Source organism: Dendrobates tinctorius, unplaced genomic scaffold (assembly GCF_039654945.1).
Source record: "Dendrobates tinctorius isolate UK_male_01 unplaced genomic scaffold, ASM3965494v1 ptg000342l, whole genome shotgun sequence".
In the NCBI taxonomy this organism is placed as follows: Eukaryota; Metazoa; Chordata; class Amphibia; order Anura; family Dendrobatidae; genus Dendrobates; species Dendrobates tinctorius.
The window spans coordinates 1,623,144-1,642,559 of record NW_027362008.1 but is presented as its reverse complement, the minus strand read 5'-3'; the positions used below and the strand labels follow the sequence as shown (position 1 = coordinate 1,642,559).

At 50.1% G+C, this 19,416-nt stretch overlaps 2 protein-coding genes across 3 annotated transcripts in view; one reads left to right on the top strand and one right to left on the bottom strand.

Annotated features, from left to right (window-relative positions):
• LOC141074937 (uncharacterized) overlaps positions 1 to 19,416 on the top strand; it is a 153,404-nt gene that overhangs the window by 107,259 nt on the left and 26,729 nt on the right. Inside the window, exon 1 of one of the 2 annotated variants that reach the window (XM_073562263.1) lies at positions 16,936 to 17,092. The exons of the other annotated variant lie outside the window; for it this stretch is intronic. The gene's annotated coding sequence lies outside the window, so the exon portion shown is untranslated. Of the gene's footprint in view, positions 1 to 16,935; positions 17,093 to 19,416 lie in introns of those variants that run through there. 2 annotated transcript variants of the gene reach the window in all.
• Positions 7,608 to 10,945, bottom strand: LOC141074943 (uncharacterized). Its single transcript, XM_073562272.1, has 3 exons — positions 9,208 to 10,945; positions 8,912 to 9,068; positions 7,608 to 8,788 (listed from the first exon to the last, which is right to left on the bottom strand). Exons 1-3 carry the CDS (start codon positions 9,647 to 9,649, stop codon positions 8,368 to 8,370), a joined length of 1,020 nt encoding a protein of 339 aa, XP_073418373.1. The 5' UTR covers positions 9,650 to 10,945; the 3' UTR covers positions 7,608 to 8,367.

Below are 19,416 nucleotides of genomic sequence, written 5' to 3'. Positions count from 1 at the left end.
GAGTGTCAGGAGCACCGCACTGTACTTGCTCACTGAGCCAGTGCGCGTGTCCTGAGTGTCAGGATCCTGTCAGCGCCGGTGTGCAGCCTCCGCTGAGCAGGGACTCACCCGCAATATAGGGGTACCGGGGTCAGGTACAGCCAGAAAGTATCGATGCACAGGACCTGCGGATGCTGAAGTTTAGCAAGCAGACAAGGGACCTATGGTCATGTGAATGGTCATGTGACTGCAAGGGGGCGGGGCTTAGCGTCCTGCACACAGAGAAGGAAGAGAACTCAGAGTCAAGCAAAGCAGAGGTCAGGCACCATACAGACCAGCGAGGTACAGGAGGGACAAACAGACGGGAGGTCAGACAAGCCAAAGGTCATACACAAGATCTCAGTACAGTACCAGGGATGAGACAGAACAGATAGTCAGAGCCAAGCAGGGATCAAAACCAAACAGACGTAGAAGGTACCAGGCAGAATCCAAAGCAATATCCAGAGAACAGACCGAGTCATACACAGAGAATCAAGCAACCAGAACACAGCACTAACACACTCAGGGGTCACCACTCTATGCCAAGGGCAAGAGTATAACTGACAGGGATGGGAGCGTCCTGAGGCTATAAGAAGCCTCCCCCAGAACCAGGGAGAGGCCACAATCATAGCCCCAGGTGTGCAGGTAAGCCTGCACCGGGATCACAACCTTTAACCCCAGAAATGCCAGTCATCAGCAATGGTTCCAGACATTAACCCCGCATGTGCGAGTCAAACCCGCACTGAGATCATGACAGTACCCCCCTCTCAACGGGGGGCCTCTGGACCCCCAGGCTTGCCCGGGTACTTAGCATGGAAAGCCCGCACCAGGCGATCAGCATGCATCAACCGGGCCGGTACCCAGGACCTGTCTTCCGGTCCTTACCCCTTTCAATGAACCAGGTACTGTACCGACCGCCGTACCAACCTGGAATCTACGATATGACCAACCTCGTACTCCACCTGCCCCTCAACCAAAACAGGAGGAGCAGCAGATTCGGAGTCTCACCGGACTGTTTCAAAAGGTTTTAGCAGAGATTTGTGGAAGACGTTAGGGATCTTGAAAGAGGGTAGAAGGCACAGTCTATACGCCACTAGATTGATTTTTTCCACAATCTTGTATGGGCCAATGAATTAGGGCCCCAACTTGGCTGAAGGAACCTTCAACTTAATGTTTCGCATGGAGAGCCAAACCTTGTCTCCAACCTGAAACGTGGGCCCTGGTGTTCGTTTCCTGTCCGCAAAAAACTTATACCTGCCCTGAGACCTAGATATACTCCGCTGAACTTCTGCCCACGTATTCTGTAATCGCTGAACAGAGCCCTCAGCCCCGGGACACCCCGAGTCCAGACGAGAAAACTCAGCAAAATGAGGACAGAACCCATAATTGATCAAAAAAGGAGTCATACCCGTGGATTGACTCACCCGACTATTGAAGGCAAATTCAGCCAACGGCAGTGCATCGCACCAGTCATTCTGTCTAGCAGAGGTTAGACACCTGAGGATCTGTTCCAGGGACTGGTTAGTGCGTTCCGTCTGACCATTGCTCTCAGGATGGTATGCAGACGAAAAGGACAGAGTCGTACCTAATTTTTTTGCAGAAAACACGCCAAAACTTAGCCACAAAATGCACACCACGATCAGACACCACATTCAGGGGTACCCCATGCAACCGGATCACATGCTGCACAAACAACCTGGACAACGTCTCAGCTGACGGTAGTGTGGACAGGGGTACGAAATGAGCCTGCTTAGAAAACCTGTCCACCACTACCCATACCACTGTATTACCCTTAGATGGAGGGAGATTGGTAACAAAATCCATGGATAAGTGAGTCCATGGTCTTTCGGGCACTGCCAAGGGTATCAGCTCCCCTGCAGGCCGGCTATGAGAGCTTTTAGAACGAGCGCAGACTCCACAACCAGCAATGAATTTTTTTATGTCCGAACCAAGGGTAGGCGACCAAAAGATCCTAGCCACCGCCAGACGTGTGGCTGAAATACCAGGGTGAGCACTCAGCTTGGATTCATGGAACTCCTGCAAGAGTTTCAGGTGAAGTTGCTCTGGGACAAACAACTTCCCCTCCGGCTTGGCCGCCGGGGCCTGCGACTGGGCTCCCTGAATCTCCCGTTCCAATTCAGATGAGACCTCTGCTATCACAACCCCAGGGTGAAGAATGGAGGACGGTGGCTCAGGGGGCGACACCGGCTGAAAACTGCGTGATAAGCGTCAGCCATGACATTCTTAGACCCTGGACGAAATGTAACTGTAAACTGAAAACGGAAAAAAAAAAAGTGACCAACGGGCCTGTCTGGGCGTTAGTCTTTTAGCAGACTCAATGTACGACAAATTTTTGTGATCCGTGATCACCGTAACCGGGTGACTGTCCCCCTCCAAAAAGTGCCTCCATTCTTCAAACGCCAATTTGACCGCAAGAAGCTCTCTATTGCCTACGTCGTAATTTCTTTCCACAGCAGAGAACTTCTTGGAAAAGAAAGCACATGGCCTGAGGTTGGTTAGAGTGGCAGGCCCTTGGGACAACACCGCCCCCACCCCCACCTCAGAGGCGTCCACTTCCACGACGAATGGTTTGGACGGATCTGGTTGTACTAACACAGGAGCAGACATAAAGCTTCTTTTCAGGGTTGCAAAGGCCTCTTTTGCGAGCGAGGACCAGTTTCTCACATCCGCACCTTTACAAGTAAGATCTGTGAGTGGTTTGACCACCTGTGAAAACCCCCGAATAAATTTGCGGTAATAATTGGCGAACCCCAAGAAGCGCTGAAGACCCTTAAGGTCTCGGGGTTGCACCCGATCCGCAATGGCCTGCACCTTCTTGGGGTCCATGCGAAAACCCTCACAGGACACAATTAATCCCAAAAAAGACAGTTCTTGAACAAAAAACACACATTTCTCCAATTTGGCATACAGATGATTTTCCCTCAGTCTTTGGAGAACGGTTCGTACATGATTCAGATGCGATTGACTGTCATGTGAGTATATCAGAATATCGTCTAAGTAAATGACAACAAAACGACCAATGAGATCCGAGAATACCACGTTGATGAAATTCTGAAATATGGCTGGGGCATTGGTAAGACCAAACGGCATGACTAAGTTTTCAAACAGTCCCTCGGTCGTGAGGAACGCGGTTTTTCATTCATCCCCCTCCCGGACCCTTATCAAATTATATGCCCCCCGAAGATCCAGTTTGGAGAACCATTTTGCCCCTGAAAGTTGGTTACACAAATCGGGAATCAACGGAAGGGGGTACGTATTTCGTACAGTAATCTTGTTCAGCTCACGAAAATCGAGGCAGGGACGTAGACCACCATCTTTTTTCTTAACAAAAAAAAACCCTGCCGCCACAGGTGACACTGAGGGACGTATGTGTCCTTTGCGAAGACTCTCAGCAATGTAATCTTTCATGGCCAAGCGCTCAGGGCCAGACAAATTAAACAGACGGGCTTTAGGCAATTTAGCCCCCGGGACTAACTCGATAGCGCAGTCAAAGGGTCTATGTGGCGGCAACATCTCAGCCTCGCTTTCAGAGAACACATCTTCGAATTCTTTCAGGTACTCCGGAATACCTTCCAGCTCGACAGATGACACAGATACAGATTTTTAGCAGGTTCAACCAATAGTGCAGACTTATCACATAACATCGAATCATTAAACCCCCACTGAACAATCTCCCCCGTTTTCCAGTTAATAACTGGGTTATGACGTTGTAACCAGGGCATGCCCAACACCAATCCTGCTGGTAGATTGTCCAGAACCAAACAACTTAATTTTTCCACATGGGTAGCGCTCACTTTGAGTGAAAACAAGTCAGACATAAAGAGAATTCCCTCTTTAGTGAGGGGGGAGGAGTCAATGGCCACCACTTTGATCGGAACCTTAAGTCTAACTGTCCCTATCTTACAGCGTGTGACCAATTGGGAGTCAATGAGATTGATGGATGATCCGCAGTCCACGAAAGCTGTAGAGGGAAAACAACAATCGTCCACTAACAGTTCCACATGAAGCAACACCTTAGAAAATGAGGAAAAGGGTACCTGAGGGTCTGAGTAGTCTCCCCGCTGACTACCCAGACCTAGTCATTTCCCACCGACCGGGTTGAAGATGGGCAATCAGGACATTCCCTTTTCCAATGTCCCGTTTTACCGCAGTAGAAGCATAACTGCTTTTCTCTCCGGCGTTGTCTCTCCTTTTTCTTCAGGGAGAGAGCCCCTACGTCCATGGGTACAGAAACAGTCTCTTTTCCACTAGGGAACAATGGAGTCTCCGCCTGCATCATCCCTCTGGCCTGCAGCCTGCGGTCCATCCGGACGGCCTGGGTCATGGCGTCCTTGAGTGAGTTAGGTGGGGGATGTAATGCCAAGGCGTCCTGTAACTGCTCGGACAAGCCTCTGCGAAAGAGTCCTCGGAGTGCGGCGTCGTCCCAAGAGACCTCTGCGGCCCATCGGCGGAATTCTGTACAAAACCACTCAGCCGAGTGTTTCCCCTGACAGACACTCATCACCAAGTCCTCTGCCAATCGCACTCGGTCCAGCTCATCGTATATGTGCCCGAGGGCCTCAAAGAATGCATTCACAGACACTCTCTCAGGGGCAGTGGGAGGAAGGGAGAAAGCCCAAGCTTGTGGGGACCCTCTTAACAGAGACATAATGACCCCAACCTTCTGACTTTTGTCCCCAGAGGAACGTGGCCTCAAACTAAAGAAGAGTTTGCACCCCTCCATGAAGACCCTGAACTCCTTTTTGTTCCCAGAAAAAAAATCAGGCAGTTTAACAGGTGGTTCTGGGGACACCAAAACAACATCACTCGCCCCAGCCCCCAGAGACCCAGCAGCTAAAGCCCCCCGCACTGTCTCAGAAACCTGCTGCTGAGAACGAGCCAGTGCTTGCTGCTCCAGAGATAAACCCTGAAACATCTGACTCAGATTTTTCATTTGCTCAGCAAGAGATTGTATGGGATCCATAACTCTCAGCAAAGAGAAAAAAAAAAAACCCAAAAAAACTTAATGGTCAGTTATGTCAGGAACACCGCACTGTACTTGCTCACTGAGCCAGTGCGCGTGTCCTGAGTGTCAGGATCCTGTCAGCGCCGGCGTGCAGCCTCCACTGAGCAGGGACTCACCCGCACTGTAGGGGGGCCCGGGGTCAGGTACAGCCAGAAAGTACCGATGCACAGGACCTGTGGATGCTGAAGTTTAGCAAGCAGACACAGGCCTACGATCATGTGACTGCGAGGCGGGGCTTAGCATCCTGCACACAGAGAAGGAAAAGAACTCAGAGTCAAGCAAAGCAGAGGTTATGCACCATACAGACCAGCGAGGTACAGGAGGGACAAACAGACGGAAGGTCAGACAAAGCCAAAGGTCATACACAAGATCACAGTACAGTACCAGGGAGGAGACAGAGCGGATAATCAGGGCCAAGCAGAGATCAAAACCAAACAGACATAGGAGGTACCAGGCAGAATCCAAAGCGATATCCAGAGAACAGACCGAGTCATACACAGAGAATCAAGCAACCAGAACACAGCACAAACACACTCAGGGGTCACCACACAATGCCAAGGGCGAGAGTATAACTGACAGGGATGGGAGCGTCCTGAGGCTATAAGAAGCCTCCCCCAGAACCCGCATAGTGCGAGTCAAACCCGCACTGAGATCATGACAATGAGACGTTCTTCGTCAAGCATTTATCCCCCTACCCACCACGGAAATATGGCAGGAAACTGCGGAACAAGTGTGGGAAATGTGTACTTTCCCCAACTGTGTGGGAGCAGTGATTGGGAAACATTAGGATAACAAAACCGGCTCGAAGTGGATCCGAGTACTTTAATTATAAAAAATACTTTTCTGTAGTGCTGATGGCCTTTGTAGCTGCAGACTGTAGATTTATTGCCGTGGACATTGGTGCTTTTGTCCATGAAAATGACTCCCAGATGTCATGATCCCAGTGCAGGTTTTTGAGCTACATGTCAGGGGTTAATGTCTGGAGCTCAGTGCAGGTTTTGACCTGCACACCTGGGGTTGATTGTGGCCTCTTTCTGGTTCTGGGAGAGCTTCTTAAACCCCTGGGAAGCTCCAATCCCTGTCAGTTATACTTCTGCCTTTGGCCCAGTGTGCTGACCTCTGTGTGCGTGTTCGTTGTTATAAGTTGTTTATATGGTTCTGACCCGGTTCTGTTCCCCGTTGTGAGTTTGCCTGTTGATTCTGTACTGTGCTATCCTCTCTGTGTATGACTCATTGCCTGTGATCTGACTACTCTCTGCTCGACCCTCTTGTACCTTGCAGCTATCTCTGTGTATGACTCATTGGCTACGTCCTGACTATTCTCCCTGTCTATGCCCCCTGGTAACTTTGTCTCGCAGTTACCCTGCTAGGAGTTCTCTTGCAGCTCCTAGCTCTCTGCAGTTTAGGCCACGCCCCTAGCAGTCACGTGCTTCAGGTCCTGCTGTTCTGAAGTACGCATCTACTCGGCTGCTGCCCGCTCCACAGGTATCTTTGAGCACAGTTCGCTTTACTCAGGACACGCGCACTGGCTCAGTGAGCAAGTTCAGTGCAGTGTTTCTGACACCAGACCTTTAAAAACGCGGACATGGGCCAACGCTTGTATACCAATACTTTTAATTTCCCCCTCCAACGACCTCTTCCCAACACTGAAGGCCCGCCAATGCCATTTGTTGTGGTTGGTGATGAGGCCTAGCAGATGTGTGGGAACCTACAGAAGCCATACTCCAGTCGGGACTTGAACCACACAAAAAGGATTTTTAATTACCGACTGACCAGGGTATGAAGAACTGTTGAGTGCGCCTTTGGTATGCTTGTCTCGAAATGGCGCATTCTATGGACAGCAATTAATCTCAAAATTGAGACAGTGGATGAGGTGGTCAGCGCCTGTGTGGTTCTCCACAACTACATAATGGCTAAAGAGCGACCAACCTTCAAACCTGATGAACCTGTTTGTAGCCTGTTGCCAGATTACCAGCATCACCCTCTGAGCACAACAAGGGAAGTCCAAATGAGGGATACATTCCCAAACTACTTTGTTTCTGAGATTGGACGTCTGGCATGGCAAGATGCAATGGTTTAGAAAAACGTTGAAATGTTATGTAATGTTATGGACTTTAAATGTTTTATGTAAAATAAAAATTTTTTACTACAACGCCTGTTTACTTTCTTTATGTCCCCCATGCTTTACACTTCACCTGTTATCAGGCCTCTCTGTTTTTTTGCCACCTCATAGCTCCATGACAGACACAAGAAAGAAAAGGAAGAGAAGATTGTGTTTCATGAAGCTATGAGGTGTCTGTGTCTATTCTGCTTCACGTCACTTGTCTCATCTATTGCATTTTTTCTGTGTTATATTGTGCATAAATATGTGACTTCAGATTTTGTATTAGTCTAGCCTGATGAAGAGACCTGAGTAGTCTCGAAAGCTTGCAATGTATTACCATCTTTTCAGTTCGCCATTAAAAGGTATCAACCACTGAGGACTCTCAATCCTGAATATTTTTGTGTGTATACGGTGATTTGTGTGTTGACGGCGACGAAAGAGACAAAGAGCAAGCAGTGATAGGGGGCAAACACCACAATTTTATTTACAAAAAAAAATAAATATATATTTTTCACAAAATGAGGGGAAAATGTTACGGACCTGGGGGGTGTGGAGACGGGAGGATTGGTTCCAGGGGAAGGGGCTAATAGATGTTTGGGGTCTGGGAGATCAAGGATGGAGGTTGACACATTAGGAGTGGAAACATGGGACGGGAGAGACATTAGAAGGGAGGGACAAACTGGACATAACAGACACATTGGGAGGTGAGGGTGGTGGAGGGAGCACACCTGTCCTTTCCCACCTCTGTTCTCATTTCCTCTTTTTCTGCTTCCCATGTGTTTGCTGGCTGCTTCTTCTTCTCTTTGGAAGGGTTGGAGTGGTGGGTTCAGAAGGCATGGTGGCAGTGGACGAGCGTGCAGGACATCGAATCTGGGTGCTGGTGGACGGCCATTAAGGAGCAGGAACCTGCGTGATGGTGGCGGTTGATGGCTGTGCAGGAGCAGGACTCTGCGTGATGGTGGCGGTGGGAATCCATGCAGGACTCGGCATGGTGGAGTGGCTCTCAACTGCACTCGGCATGGTGGTGGCGGCGCTGTAGTGTAGTGCGGCAGGACTGGGCATGGTGGTGGCCATACAGGGGTATGCAGCAGACTCAGTAGAGACGTAAACCGGGTAACTGGTGGCACAGTTGGAAATACATGTGCCTGTGGGTATAATCGACTGCTGCTTCGCCTGAACGTAAGCAGCATTGCAGGCCTGCATCACAATCAGCTGAAGTTCAGGCGTCAGGTTTTCTGCCATGCCCCGTTCTATGGCCATAAAAAAAATGATGTGCTGGCCTCTGGATGTCGGCTTCTAGATGGTCAAGGCTCTGGTGGACAGACTGGAAAAGTGTGTCAACATGGTTCCTAACACTACTCAGTCTATCTACCATCGACTTCATGCCATCCTGGAAAACTGTGCTCAAGTGTAGAGACTCGGGCATGACTGTCCTTTCCGAGACCTTCTGCCGCTGTCGGGAAGACCCAACATACACAGAGGCGGAGGAGGCCTGGGACAGGAGAAGACCTGACGGACCAGCTGCCTGTTCTCCTGCTTGTGACGCCGGCCTACTTGCTGCTTCGCTGGTGGATGGCTGGGACTGCTCTGAGGCTGTTCGCTGAAGGACTGCTCCAGAGGAAGAACCAGGCTCCAGGGTGCTGTGAAAAGAAAAGAAAAACATTACTACCAAAAAATACCAATTGTACAAGCGCCATCTCCTGTGGAATAGAAAAATTCAGATTAGGGAACACAACACAATGGAATACAACACAAATACTTACATTCTCCGAGCAAGGACAGGCCTCATGAAAGCGAGCATCCGGTGATACTTGTACTTCCTGAGCCTTGCTGCACCACCACTGTGAGCCTGGTTCTCCAGTCTCAGGTCCTTGTTGAAGAGATCCTTCATTGAAAGCCAACGGGTTCTGACTTTGTTCACTGTGAAAGGGGATAAAAAAAGGGTTAAACAATGCACTTTAGGCCGGGATCACACAACCAGGGGTTTATCGCATCACACACGGTTGTGTGCTCACGGCCTTTACAGGTTCACTGCTGCGTCAGACATTACAATACTTACGAAAGTCCTTTCTGGCTCTTGGCGTAGCGTTGTCCCAGTCATCCATCAGCTCTTGGGCCACCTCATTCCACAACCGCCGAAGCACCACCATGTCCGAGTGGTCTCGCTCCCGGGTGTCCCACAAGGCGACTCTCTCCTGAACAAGCGATATCAGGAGGTCATTATCGATGTAGTGATCCTCCCGTTGTGGAACATTTATGTTGGACATAAACATGGAAAAAACCCTGAAAAAAAAAACACCAAAAAGACCAGAAAAAATATTAACACTCAAATAAAACCTTACACGCCGTCTGCCCACCGGTCCTTGTGCCTCCCCCTGGTCACTTGATGAAGTGTTCTGTAAAAGATAAACATGATCTTGGCACATATGTCCGGTGACACCGATCAGTTGGAAGGTGCGCACTTCAGAATCCTGTCCTGTGTGCTCCGGGCTAGAGGCCATGCTGAAGAGGAGACAGAGATAACTGCACACTGCAGGGAGTCACAATCCAGAGGTCACACAGACATTCCGTTGTGCTCATACATTTGCCTGGAGCTCAGTGCTGTCTCCAGTGTGTGGAGAGTGATGGGCAGTGACTGTGCGCTCCCTCTTTTCATCTCTCTTTGTGGGCGGCTAATCAGTATCTAGACAGGTTTACTCTGGAAAAACACAGGCGTGAAAACCGCTAACAGCCGTGTGTACAGGCGTAAGCATGCGTCCTCATAGACATGTAATGCAAAAATTAAAGATGTGTCTGACAGGATATCAGGACTCTTCAGACCTACAGATGACTACCCATTCCTGCTACTACATGTGGGGACAAATGACACCGCAAGAAACGACCTGGAAACCATCTGCAGAGACTTTGAAGACTTAGGCAAGAAAGTGAAAGAACTGGGAGCGCAGGTGGTCTTCTCTTCCATCCTCCCAGTGGATGGCCATGGAACAAGGAGGTGGAATAAGATTCTGCAGGTGAACAACTGGCTACGTCGATGGTGCCGTCAGCAACGATTTGGATTTCTGGATCACGGAGTGAACTACTTATACGATGGACTACTTGCTAGAGATGGGGTGCACCTTACGAAGACTGGTAAGCATGTATTCGGAAGTCGCCTTGCTACACTTGTAAGGAGAGCTTTAAACTAGAACAACATGGGAAGGGAAGCAAAAGGCCAGAAAAAGCCATACACCTGACAAATGCTATTGAGAACTCTGCTATTAGAAGTGGAAAGGAAGAACAAAGACGAAAGAATCTAATTAATAAAAATATTGGAGAAAGAGAAACCAATCACAAACTGAAATGTTTCTATACTAATGCACAAAGCATGGACAACAAACAAGGAGAATTGGAACTACTAACACAGGAAAAGAAATATGATGTCATTGGAATCACTGAAACTTGGTGGGACAATACACATGATTGGAATACAAGACTAGAAGGATACAACTTATTTGCAAGAAACAGACTTGATAAACGAGGAGGGGGTGTCGCATTGTATGTTAGAAACGCGTATATCTGCACAGCGATTGAAGCTTCAGAGACTGGGAGTTCTGTGGAAACTGTTTGGGTAAGAATACAAGGACAGAACAATGGAAAGGACACCATTGTAGGCATTTACTACAGGCCGCCTGTGCAAGCTGAAGATATGGATGAACTCTTTATGCATCAAATGGCCAAGTTCTCCAAAAAATATGACATAGTTGTCATGGGAGATTTCAACTACCCAGACATTTGTTGGGAATCTCTCTCAGGCAAAACTAACAGGTCAAGGAAATTCTTATCCTCTCTTGCTGACAACTTTATCTTCCAAAAGGTAAGGGAGAAAACAAGAGGAACTGCTACCTTGGATCTAATCCTTATAAACAGGGAGGAAATGGTTGAGGAGGTAAAAGTGGCTGGGACCCTAGGAGGTAGCGACCATGCTATTTTAGAATTTTGGATAACTAGAGGCGGAAGACCTGTGAAGACTCAGACGTCAAGGTTAGATTTCAGAAAGGCAGATTTTAAGGGATTCAGAAAGAGAATTGGAGGGATCCAATGGCTGGATATCCTTAAAGACAAAAATGTCCAGGAAGGATGGGAAATCTTGAAAAATGAAATTCTCAAAGCACAGTTGTTAACAATTCCGAAAAGAGGGAAGAATAGGAAGCAGTTAAGGAAACCAGGATGGATGAACACAGAACTTAAGCACATGCTAAAAAGGAAGAAAAAAATGTTTATAAAATGGAAAGAGGGAGGCATATCTAAAGAAGAATATAATGCTGTCTGCAGAACCTGCAGGGCACAAATCAGATTAGCTAAAGCTGAAAATGAATTGAGGCTTGCAAGAGATGTCAAAAGCGATAATAAAGGATTTTGGGGATATGTCAAAAGTAAAAGAAAAGTCAAAGATGCTATAGGATTTTTACAGGATGAAAATGATGAAATGGTAAGACAGGATGTTGAGAAGGCTGAACTTTTAAATTCCTATTTTGCATCTGTTTTCTCTCAGAAAGGAAATGTAACATCAACTGTTATTCACTGTCCTATTAAGGGAATAGAAGAATCCAGGATATCTATAAACAGAAAGATAGTGAGGAAACACTTAGCTAGCCTAAATGAATTCAAGTCTCCAGGTCCAGATGAATTACACCCCAGACTACTGAAGGAGATAGCAGAAGAAATTTTTGAACCCCTCTCTATAATCTTTGAAAATTCTTGGAGAACAGGAGAAGTGCCAGAAGACTGGAGAAGAGCAAATGTTGTTCCTATCTTCAAAAAGGGGAAGAAGGTGGACCCAGGTAACTATAGGCCGGTGAGTCTGACTTCTATACCAGGAAAGATCTTTGAACAAATTATTAAACAACATGTATGTCAATACCTGGATAAGAATGAAGTGATTAAACAGAGTCAGCATGGGTTTGTAACTAATAAGTCATGTCAGACTAACTTAATTTCCTTCTATGACGGTATCACTGATTGGGTGGATCAAGGAAATGCTGTAGATATAGTATATATTGACTTCAGCAAAGCATTTGACAAAGTCTCTCATACAATCCTTATTGAAAAAATGATTAAGTATGGAATGGACAAGGCAACTGTTAGGTGGATTCATAACTGGCTTAGTGATCGGACCCAAAGAGTGGTCGTAAATGGCTGCACATCCAGTTGGAAGAATGTCTCAAGTGGGGCTCCACAGGGCTCTGTCCTGGGCCCTGTATTGTTCAACATCTTTATCAACGATTTAGATGAAGGAATTGAGGGTAAACTGATTAAATTTGCTGATGACACAAAGCTAGGAGGGATAGCTAATACTAGAGAAGAGAGAGAGAGGATTCAAAAAGATTTAAATAAACTGGAGAAGTGGGCAGCAACTAACAGAATGGTTTTTAACAGGGAGAAATGCAAAGTACTACATCTGGGCAATAAAAATGTAAAAAGCATATATAGAATGGGAGGAATAGGGCTAAGTGACAGCACATGTGAAAAAGATTTGGGTATACTAATAGATCACAGACTGAATATGAGTCAACAGTGTGATGCAGCAGCAAAAAAGGCAAATGCAATTCTAGGATGTATTAACAGAAGCATACAGTCTAGATCACGTGAAGTCATTATTTCCCTCTACTCCTCTTTGGTCAGACCTCATCTGGAATATTGTGTCCAGTTTTGGGCACCACATTTTAAAAAAGACATCAACAAACTGGAGCAAGTTCAGAAAAGAGCGACCAGAATGGTGACCGGTCTGCAAACCCTGTCTTATGAGGAAAGGTTGCAGGATTTGGGAATGTTTAGTTTGCAAAAGAGAAGACTGAGAGGAGACTTAATAGCTGTCTACAAATATCTAAAGGGCTGTCACATTGTAGAAGGATCAACTTTATTCTCATTTGCACAAGGAAAGACTAGAAGCAATGGGATGAAACTGAATGGGAGGAGACACAGATTAGATATTAGAAAAAACTTTTTGACAGTTAGAGTGATCAATGAGTGGAACAGGCTGCCACGAGAAGTGGTGAGTTCTCCTTCAATGGAAGTCTTCAAACAGAGGCTGGACAGACATCTGACTGGGATGATTTAGCGAATCCTGCTTTGAGCAGGGGGTTGGACCAGATGGCCCAGGAGGTCCCTTCCAACTCTACGATTCTATGATTCTATTGTTTCATCGCATTCCTTCACAAGCGGCCGCATGCGTCTGGTGTCGGCAAATTGCCGCATGTTGCGTTAGCCGCGCCCCGCCGCAAAACCCCAGACGACGCATGCGTAGTGAAACGCGGCAGAAAGCAGACGAGCGCATGTACCTGCGTCCACAGCGTTATAGGTAGGAAAACACGACGCATGCGAATGAATGCGGCATAAACGCTGCGGACACAACCGCCAATGTGAGGCCTAAGACGCGTTCTCTCTGATCCAGTGCAGCCCCGTCTACGCTCCAAACACTGAAGAGAATCTGCAGCCCTTAAAGGGATTTTCAGAAAACGTCCCAAACAGGAGCAGTCTGCTTTATAAACCCAACATCTTGTGCTTTACTCACTGTCCCCAGGTCCAGCGCGGAGTCACTGCTGCTGCTCCTGGTGTCTGTTACTGTCTGCAGCAGTGACGCCACGTCTACATCACTGCAGCCAGTCAGTGGGCTCAGCAGTTTGTCAAATAAGAGCTCACTGATTGGCTGCAGCGATGTCGAGGTGACGCCATCTCCGCAGTGTTCGCACTGGACCAGGGGATGGTGAATAAAGCTCAGGAACACCCTGCAGCCGGAGACAGGGGCCCCGACACTGGAACCTGTAGAAAGAGAAGGTTTATATCACCGCAGTAAATAACCTCGTTGTCTCCAGGAACGGGAGAGGCTGATCTGTGTGACTGACTGCAGCGGTCGTCACCTGCTGGAGTGATCGGAGTCCTGGCTGATCTGTGTGACTGACTGCAGCGGTCGTCCCCTGCTGGAGTGATCGGAGTCCTGGCTGATCTGTGTGACTGACTGCAGCGGTTGTCTCCTGCTGGAGTGATCGGAGTCCTGGCTGATCTGTGTGACTGACTGCAGCGGTCGTCACCTGCTGGAGTGATCGGAGTCCTGGCTCATCTGTGTGACTGACTGCAGCGGTCGTCACCTGCTGCAGTGATCGGAGTCCTGGCTGATCTGTGACTGACTGCAGCGGTCGTCACCTGCTGGAGTGATCGGAGTCTTGGCTGATCTGTGTGACTGACTGCAGCGGTCGTCACCTGCTGCAGTGATCGGAGTCCTGGCTGATCTGTGTGACTGACTGCAGCGGTCGTCACCTGCTGGAGTGATCGGAGTCCTGGCTGATCTGTGTGACTGACTGCAGCGGTCGTCACCTACTGCAGTGATCGGAGTCCTGGCTGATCTGTGTGACTGACTGCAGCGGTCGTCACCTGCTGGAGTGATCGGAGTCCTGGCTGATCTGTGTGACTGACTGCAGCGGTCGTCACCTGCTGGAGTGATCGGAGTCCTGGCTGATCTGTGTGACTGACTGCAGCGGTCGTCCCCTGCTGCAGTGATCGGAGTCCTGGCTGATCTGTGTGACTGACTGCAGCGGTCGTCACCTGCTGGAGTGATCGGAGTCCTGGCTGATCTGTGTGACTGACTGCAGCGGTCGTCTCCTGCTGCAGTGATCGGAGTCCTGGCTGATCTGTGTGACTGACTGCAGCGGTCGTCCCCTGCTGCAGTGATCGGAGTCCTGGCTGATCTGTGTGACTGACTGCAGCGGTCGTCTCCTGCTGCAGTGATCGGAGTCCTGGCTGATCTGTGTGACTGACTGCAGCGGTCGTCACCTGCTGCAGTGATCGGAGTCCTGGCTGATCTGTGTGACTGACTGCAGCGGTCGCCCCCTGCTGCAGTGATCGGAGTCCTGGCTGATCTGTGTGACTGACTGCAGCGGTCGCCACCTGCTGCAGTGATCGGAGTCCTGGCTGATCTGTGTGACTGACTGCAGCGGTCGTCCCCTGCTGCAGTGATCGGAGTCCTGGCTGATCTGTGTGACTGACTGCAGCGGTCATCCCCTGCTGCAGTGATCGGAGTCCTGGCTGATCTGTGTGACTGACTGCAGCGGTCGTCACCTGCTGCAGTGATCGGAGTCCTGGCTGATCTGTGTGACTGACTGCAGTGGTCGTCCCCTGCTGCAGTGATCGGAGTCCTGGCTGATCTGTTTGACTGACTGCAGCGGTCGTCACCTGCTGGAGTGATCGGAGTCCTGGCTGATCTGTGTGACTGACTGCAGCGGTCGTCACCTACTGCAGTGTTCGGAGTCCTGGCTGATCTGTGTGACTGACTGCAGCGGTCGTCACCTGCTGGAGTGATCGGAGTCCTGGCTGATCTGTGTGACTGACTGCAGCGGTCGTCACCTGCTGGAGTGATCGGAGTCCTGGCTGATCTGTGTGACTGACTGCAGCGGTTGTCCCCTGCTGCAGTGATCGGAGTCCTGGCTGATCTGTGTGACTGACTGCAGCGGTCGTCACCTGCTGGAGTGATCGGAATCCTGGCTGATCTGTGTGACTGACTGCAGCGGTCGTCTCCTGCTGCAGTGATCGGAGTCCTGGCTGATCTGTGTGACTGACTGCAGCGGTCGTCCCCTGCTGGAGTGATCGGAGTCCTGGCTGATCTGTGTGACTGACTGCAGCGGTCGCCCCCTGCTGCAGTGATCGGAGTCCTGGCTGATCTGTGTGACTGACTGCAGCGGTCGCCCCCTGCTGCAGTGATCGGAGTCCTGGCTGATCTGTGTGACTGACTGCAGCGGTCGTCACCTGCTGCAGTGATCGGAGTCCTGGCTGATCTGTGTGACTGACTGCAGCGGTCGCCCCCTGCTGCAGTGATCGGAGTCCTGGCTGATCTGTGTGACTGACTGCAGCGGTCGTCACCTGCTGGAGTGATCGGAGTCCTGGCTGATCTGTGTGACTGACTGCAGCGGTCGCCCCCTGCTGCAGTGATCGGAGTCCTGGCTGATCTGTGTGACTGACTGCAGCGGTCGTCACCTGCTGCAGTGATCGGAGTCCTGGCTGATCTGTGTGACTGACTGCAGCGGTCGCCCCCTGCTGCAGTGATCGGAGTCCTGGCTGATCTGTGTGACTGACTGCAGCGGTCGTCCCCTGCTGCAGTGATCGGAGTCCTGGCTGATCTGTGTGACTGACTGCAGCGGTCGCCCCCTGCTGCAGTGATCGGAGTCCTGGCTGATCTGTGTGACTGACTGCAGCGGTCGTCACCTGCTGGAGTGATCGGAGTCCTGGCTGATCTGTGTGACTGACTGCAGCGGTCTCCCCCTGCTGCAGTGATCGGAGTCCTGGCTGATCTGTGTGACTGACTGCAGCGGTCGTCACCTGCTGGAGTGATCGGAGTCCTGGCTGATCTGTGTGACTGACTGCAGCGGTCGTCCCCTGCTGCAGTGATCGCAGTCCTGGCGCTGCACACACCACACATCGCTGGGCGCCCCCGTCACTTCCCACTGACCCTCTATATAAGGCCCTCGCCGTCAGCAACACAGTGTGTACAGGGGCACAGACGGCACCGCAGGGGGTCACACAAGGGTTAACGGCTGCACTCTCTGATCTCACACTGCAGAGAGAGCGCCCCCATCAGGCTCCGACCCCTGCCCCGGTCACAGCAGTGGCCCACAGATGGTATCCCGGTACCTAGTGACGTCACCACAGGTCCTACATCCCTCACACTACTGAGCTCCGCCCCTGATCACATGACAGTGACGTCACCACAGGTCCTTCACCACTTCTCTACTGAGCTCCGCCCCCTGGTCACATGACAGTGACGTCACCACAGGTCCTTCAGATCATCCACCGCATCAAATTCCTCCTGGAAAAGAGAAAATCTCATCTTCTCCTAAATATCAACGAATCTACAGAGAACTGCGGGAGCCGGCACAGTACTGAGCGTGTACCAGCACCTGAGCGACGGCAGCACCGAGGTGAGGAGCCAGAGACCGCGGGACAGGATCCGTCATCACTGACGTCTTGTAGATGTGATCGGAGCCTTAGTTACAGGATCCATCGGTCGTGGTCGGTGACGTCTTGTAGATGTGATCGGAGCCTTAGTTACAGGATCCATCGGTCGTGGTCGGTGTCATCTTGTAGATGTGATCAGAGCCTTAGTTACAGGATCCATCGGTCGTGGTCGGTGACGTCTTGTAGATGTGATCGGAGCCTTAGTTACAGGATCCATCGGTCGTGGTCGGTGTCATCTTGTAGATGTGATCGGAGCCTTAGTTACAGGATCCATCGGTCGTGGTCGGTGTCATCTTGTAGATATGATCGGAGCCTTAGTTACAGGATCCATCGGTCGTGGTCGGTGTCATCTTGTAGATGTGATCGGAGCCTTAGTTACAGGATCCATCGGTCGTGGTCGGTGACGTCTTGTAGATGTGATCGGAGCCTTAGTTACAGGATCCATCGGTCGTGGTCGGTGACGTCTTGTAGATGTGATCGGAGCCTTAGTTACAGGATCCATCGGTCGTGGTCGGTGTCGTCTTGTAGATGTGATCGGAGCCTTAGTTACAGGATCCATCGGTCGTGGTCGGTGACGTCTTGTAGATGTGATCGGAGCCTTAGTTACAGGATCCATCGGTCGTGGTCGGTGACGTCTTGTAGATGTGATCGGAGCCTTAGTTACAGGATCCATCGGTCGTGGTCGGTGTCATCTTGTAGATGTGATCGGAGCCTTAGTTACAGGATCCATCGGTCGTGGTCGGTGACGTCTTGTAGATGTGATCGGAGCCTTAGTTACAGGATCCATCGGTCGTGGTCGGTGACGTCTTGTAGATGTGATCGGAGCCTTAGTTACAGGATCCATCGGTCGTGGTCGGTGTCATCTTGTAGATGTGATCAGAGCCTTAGTTACAGGATCCATCGGTCGTGGTCGGTGACGTCTTGTAGATGTGATCGGAGCCTTAGTTACAGGATCCATCGGTCGTGGTCGGTGTCATCTTGTAGATGTGATCGGAGCCTTAGTTACAGGATCCATCGGTCGTGGTCGGTGACGTCTTGTAGATGTGATCGGAGCCTTAGTTACAGGATCCATCGGTCGTGGTCGGTGACGTCTTGTAGATGTGATCGGAGCCTTAGTTACAGGATCCATCGGTCGTGGTCGGTGTCATCTTGTAGATGTGATCGGAGCCTTAGTTACAGGATCTATCGGTCGTGGTCGGTGACGTCTTGTAGATGTGATCGGAGCCTTAGTTACAGGATCTATCGGTCGTGGTCGGTGACGTCTTGTAGATATGATCGGAGCCTTAGTTACAGGATCCATCGGTCGTGGTCGGTGACGTCTTGTAGATGTGATCGGAGCCTTAGTTACAGGATCCATCGGTCGTGGTCGGTGACGTCTTGTAGATGTGATCGGAGCCTTAGTTACAGGATCCATCGGTCGTGGTCGGTGACGTCTTGTAGATGTGATCGGAGCCTTAGTTACAGGATCCATCGGTCGTGGTCGGTGTCATCTTGTAGATGTGATCGGAGCCTTAGTTACAGGATCCATCGGTCGTGGTCGGTGACGTCTTGTAGATGTGATCGGAGCCTTAGTTACAGGATCTATCGGTCGTGGTCGGTGACGTCTTGTAGATGTGATCGGAGCCTTAGTTACAGCATCCATCGGTCGTGGTCGGTGACGTCTTGTAGATGTGATCGGAGTCTTAGTTACAGGATCCATCGGTCGTGGTCGGTGTCATCTTGTAGATGTGATCGGAGCCTTAGTTACAGGATCCATCGGTCGTGGTCGGTGACGTCTTGTAGATGTGATCGGAGTCTTAGTTACAGGATCCATTGGTCGTGGTCGGTGACGTCTTGTAGATGTGATCAGAGCCTTAGTTACAGGATCCATCGGTCGTGGTCGGTGACGTCTTGTAGATGTGATCGGAGCCTTAGTTACAGGATCCATCGGTCGTGGTCGGTGACGTCTTGTAGATGTGATCGGAGCCTTAGTTACAGCATCCATCGGTCGTGGTCGGTGACGTCTTGTAGATGTGATCGGAGCCTTAGTTACAGGATCCATCGGTCGTGGTCGGTGACGTCTTGTAGATGTGATCGGAGCCTTAGTTACAGGATCCATCGGTCGTGGTCGGTGTCGTCTTGTAGATGTGATCGGAGCCTTAGTTACAGGATCCATCGGTCGTGGTCGGTGACGTCTTGTAGATGTGATCGGAGCCTTAGTTACAGGATCCATCGGTCGTGGTCGGTGACGTCTTGTAGATGTGATCGGAGCCTTAGTTACAGGATCCATCGGTCGTGGCCGGTGACG

Coding starts and splice junctions, on each gene's coding strand:
- LOC141074943 (XM_073562272.1), bottom strand. CDS start 9,649: ATGGCCTCTAGCCCGGAGCACACAGGACAGGATTCTGAAGTGCGCACC. Junction 9,069..9,207: donor AAGAGCCAGAAAGGACTTTC/GTAAGTATTGTA, acceptor CCCCTTTCACAG/TGAACAAAGTCAGAACCCGT. Junction 8,789..8,911: donor CCTGTCCTTGCTCGGAGAAT/GTAAGTATTTGT, acceptor TTCTTTTCACAG/CACCCTGGAGCCTGGTTCTT.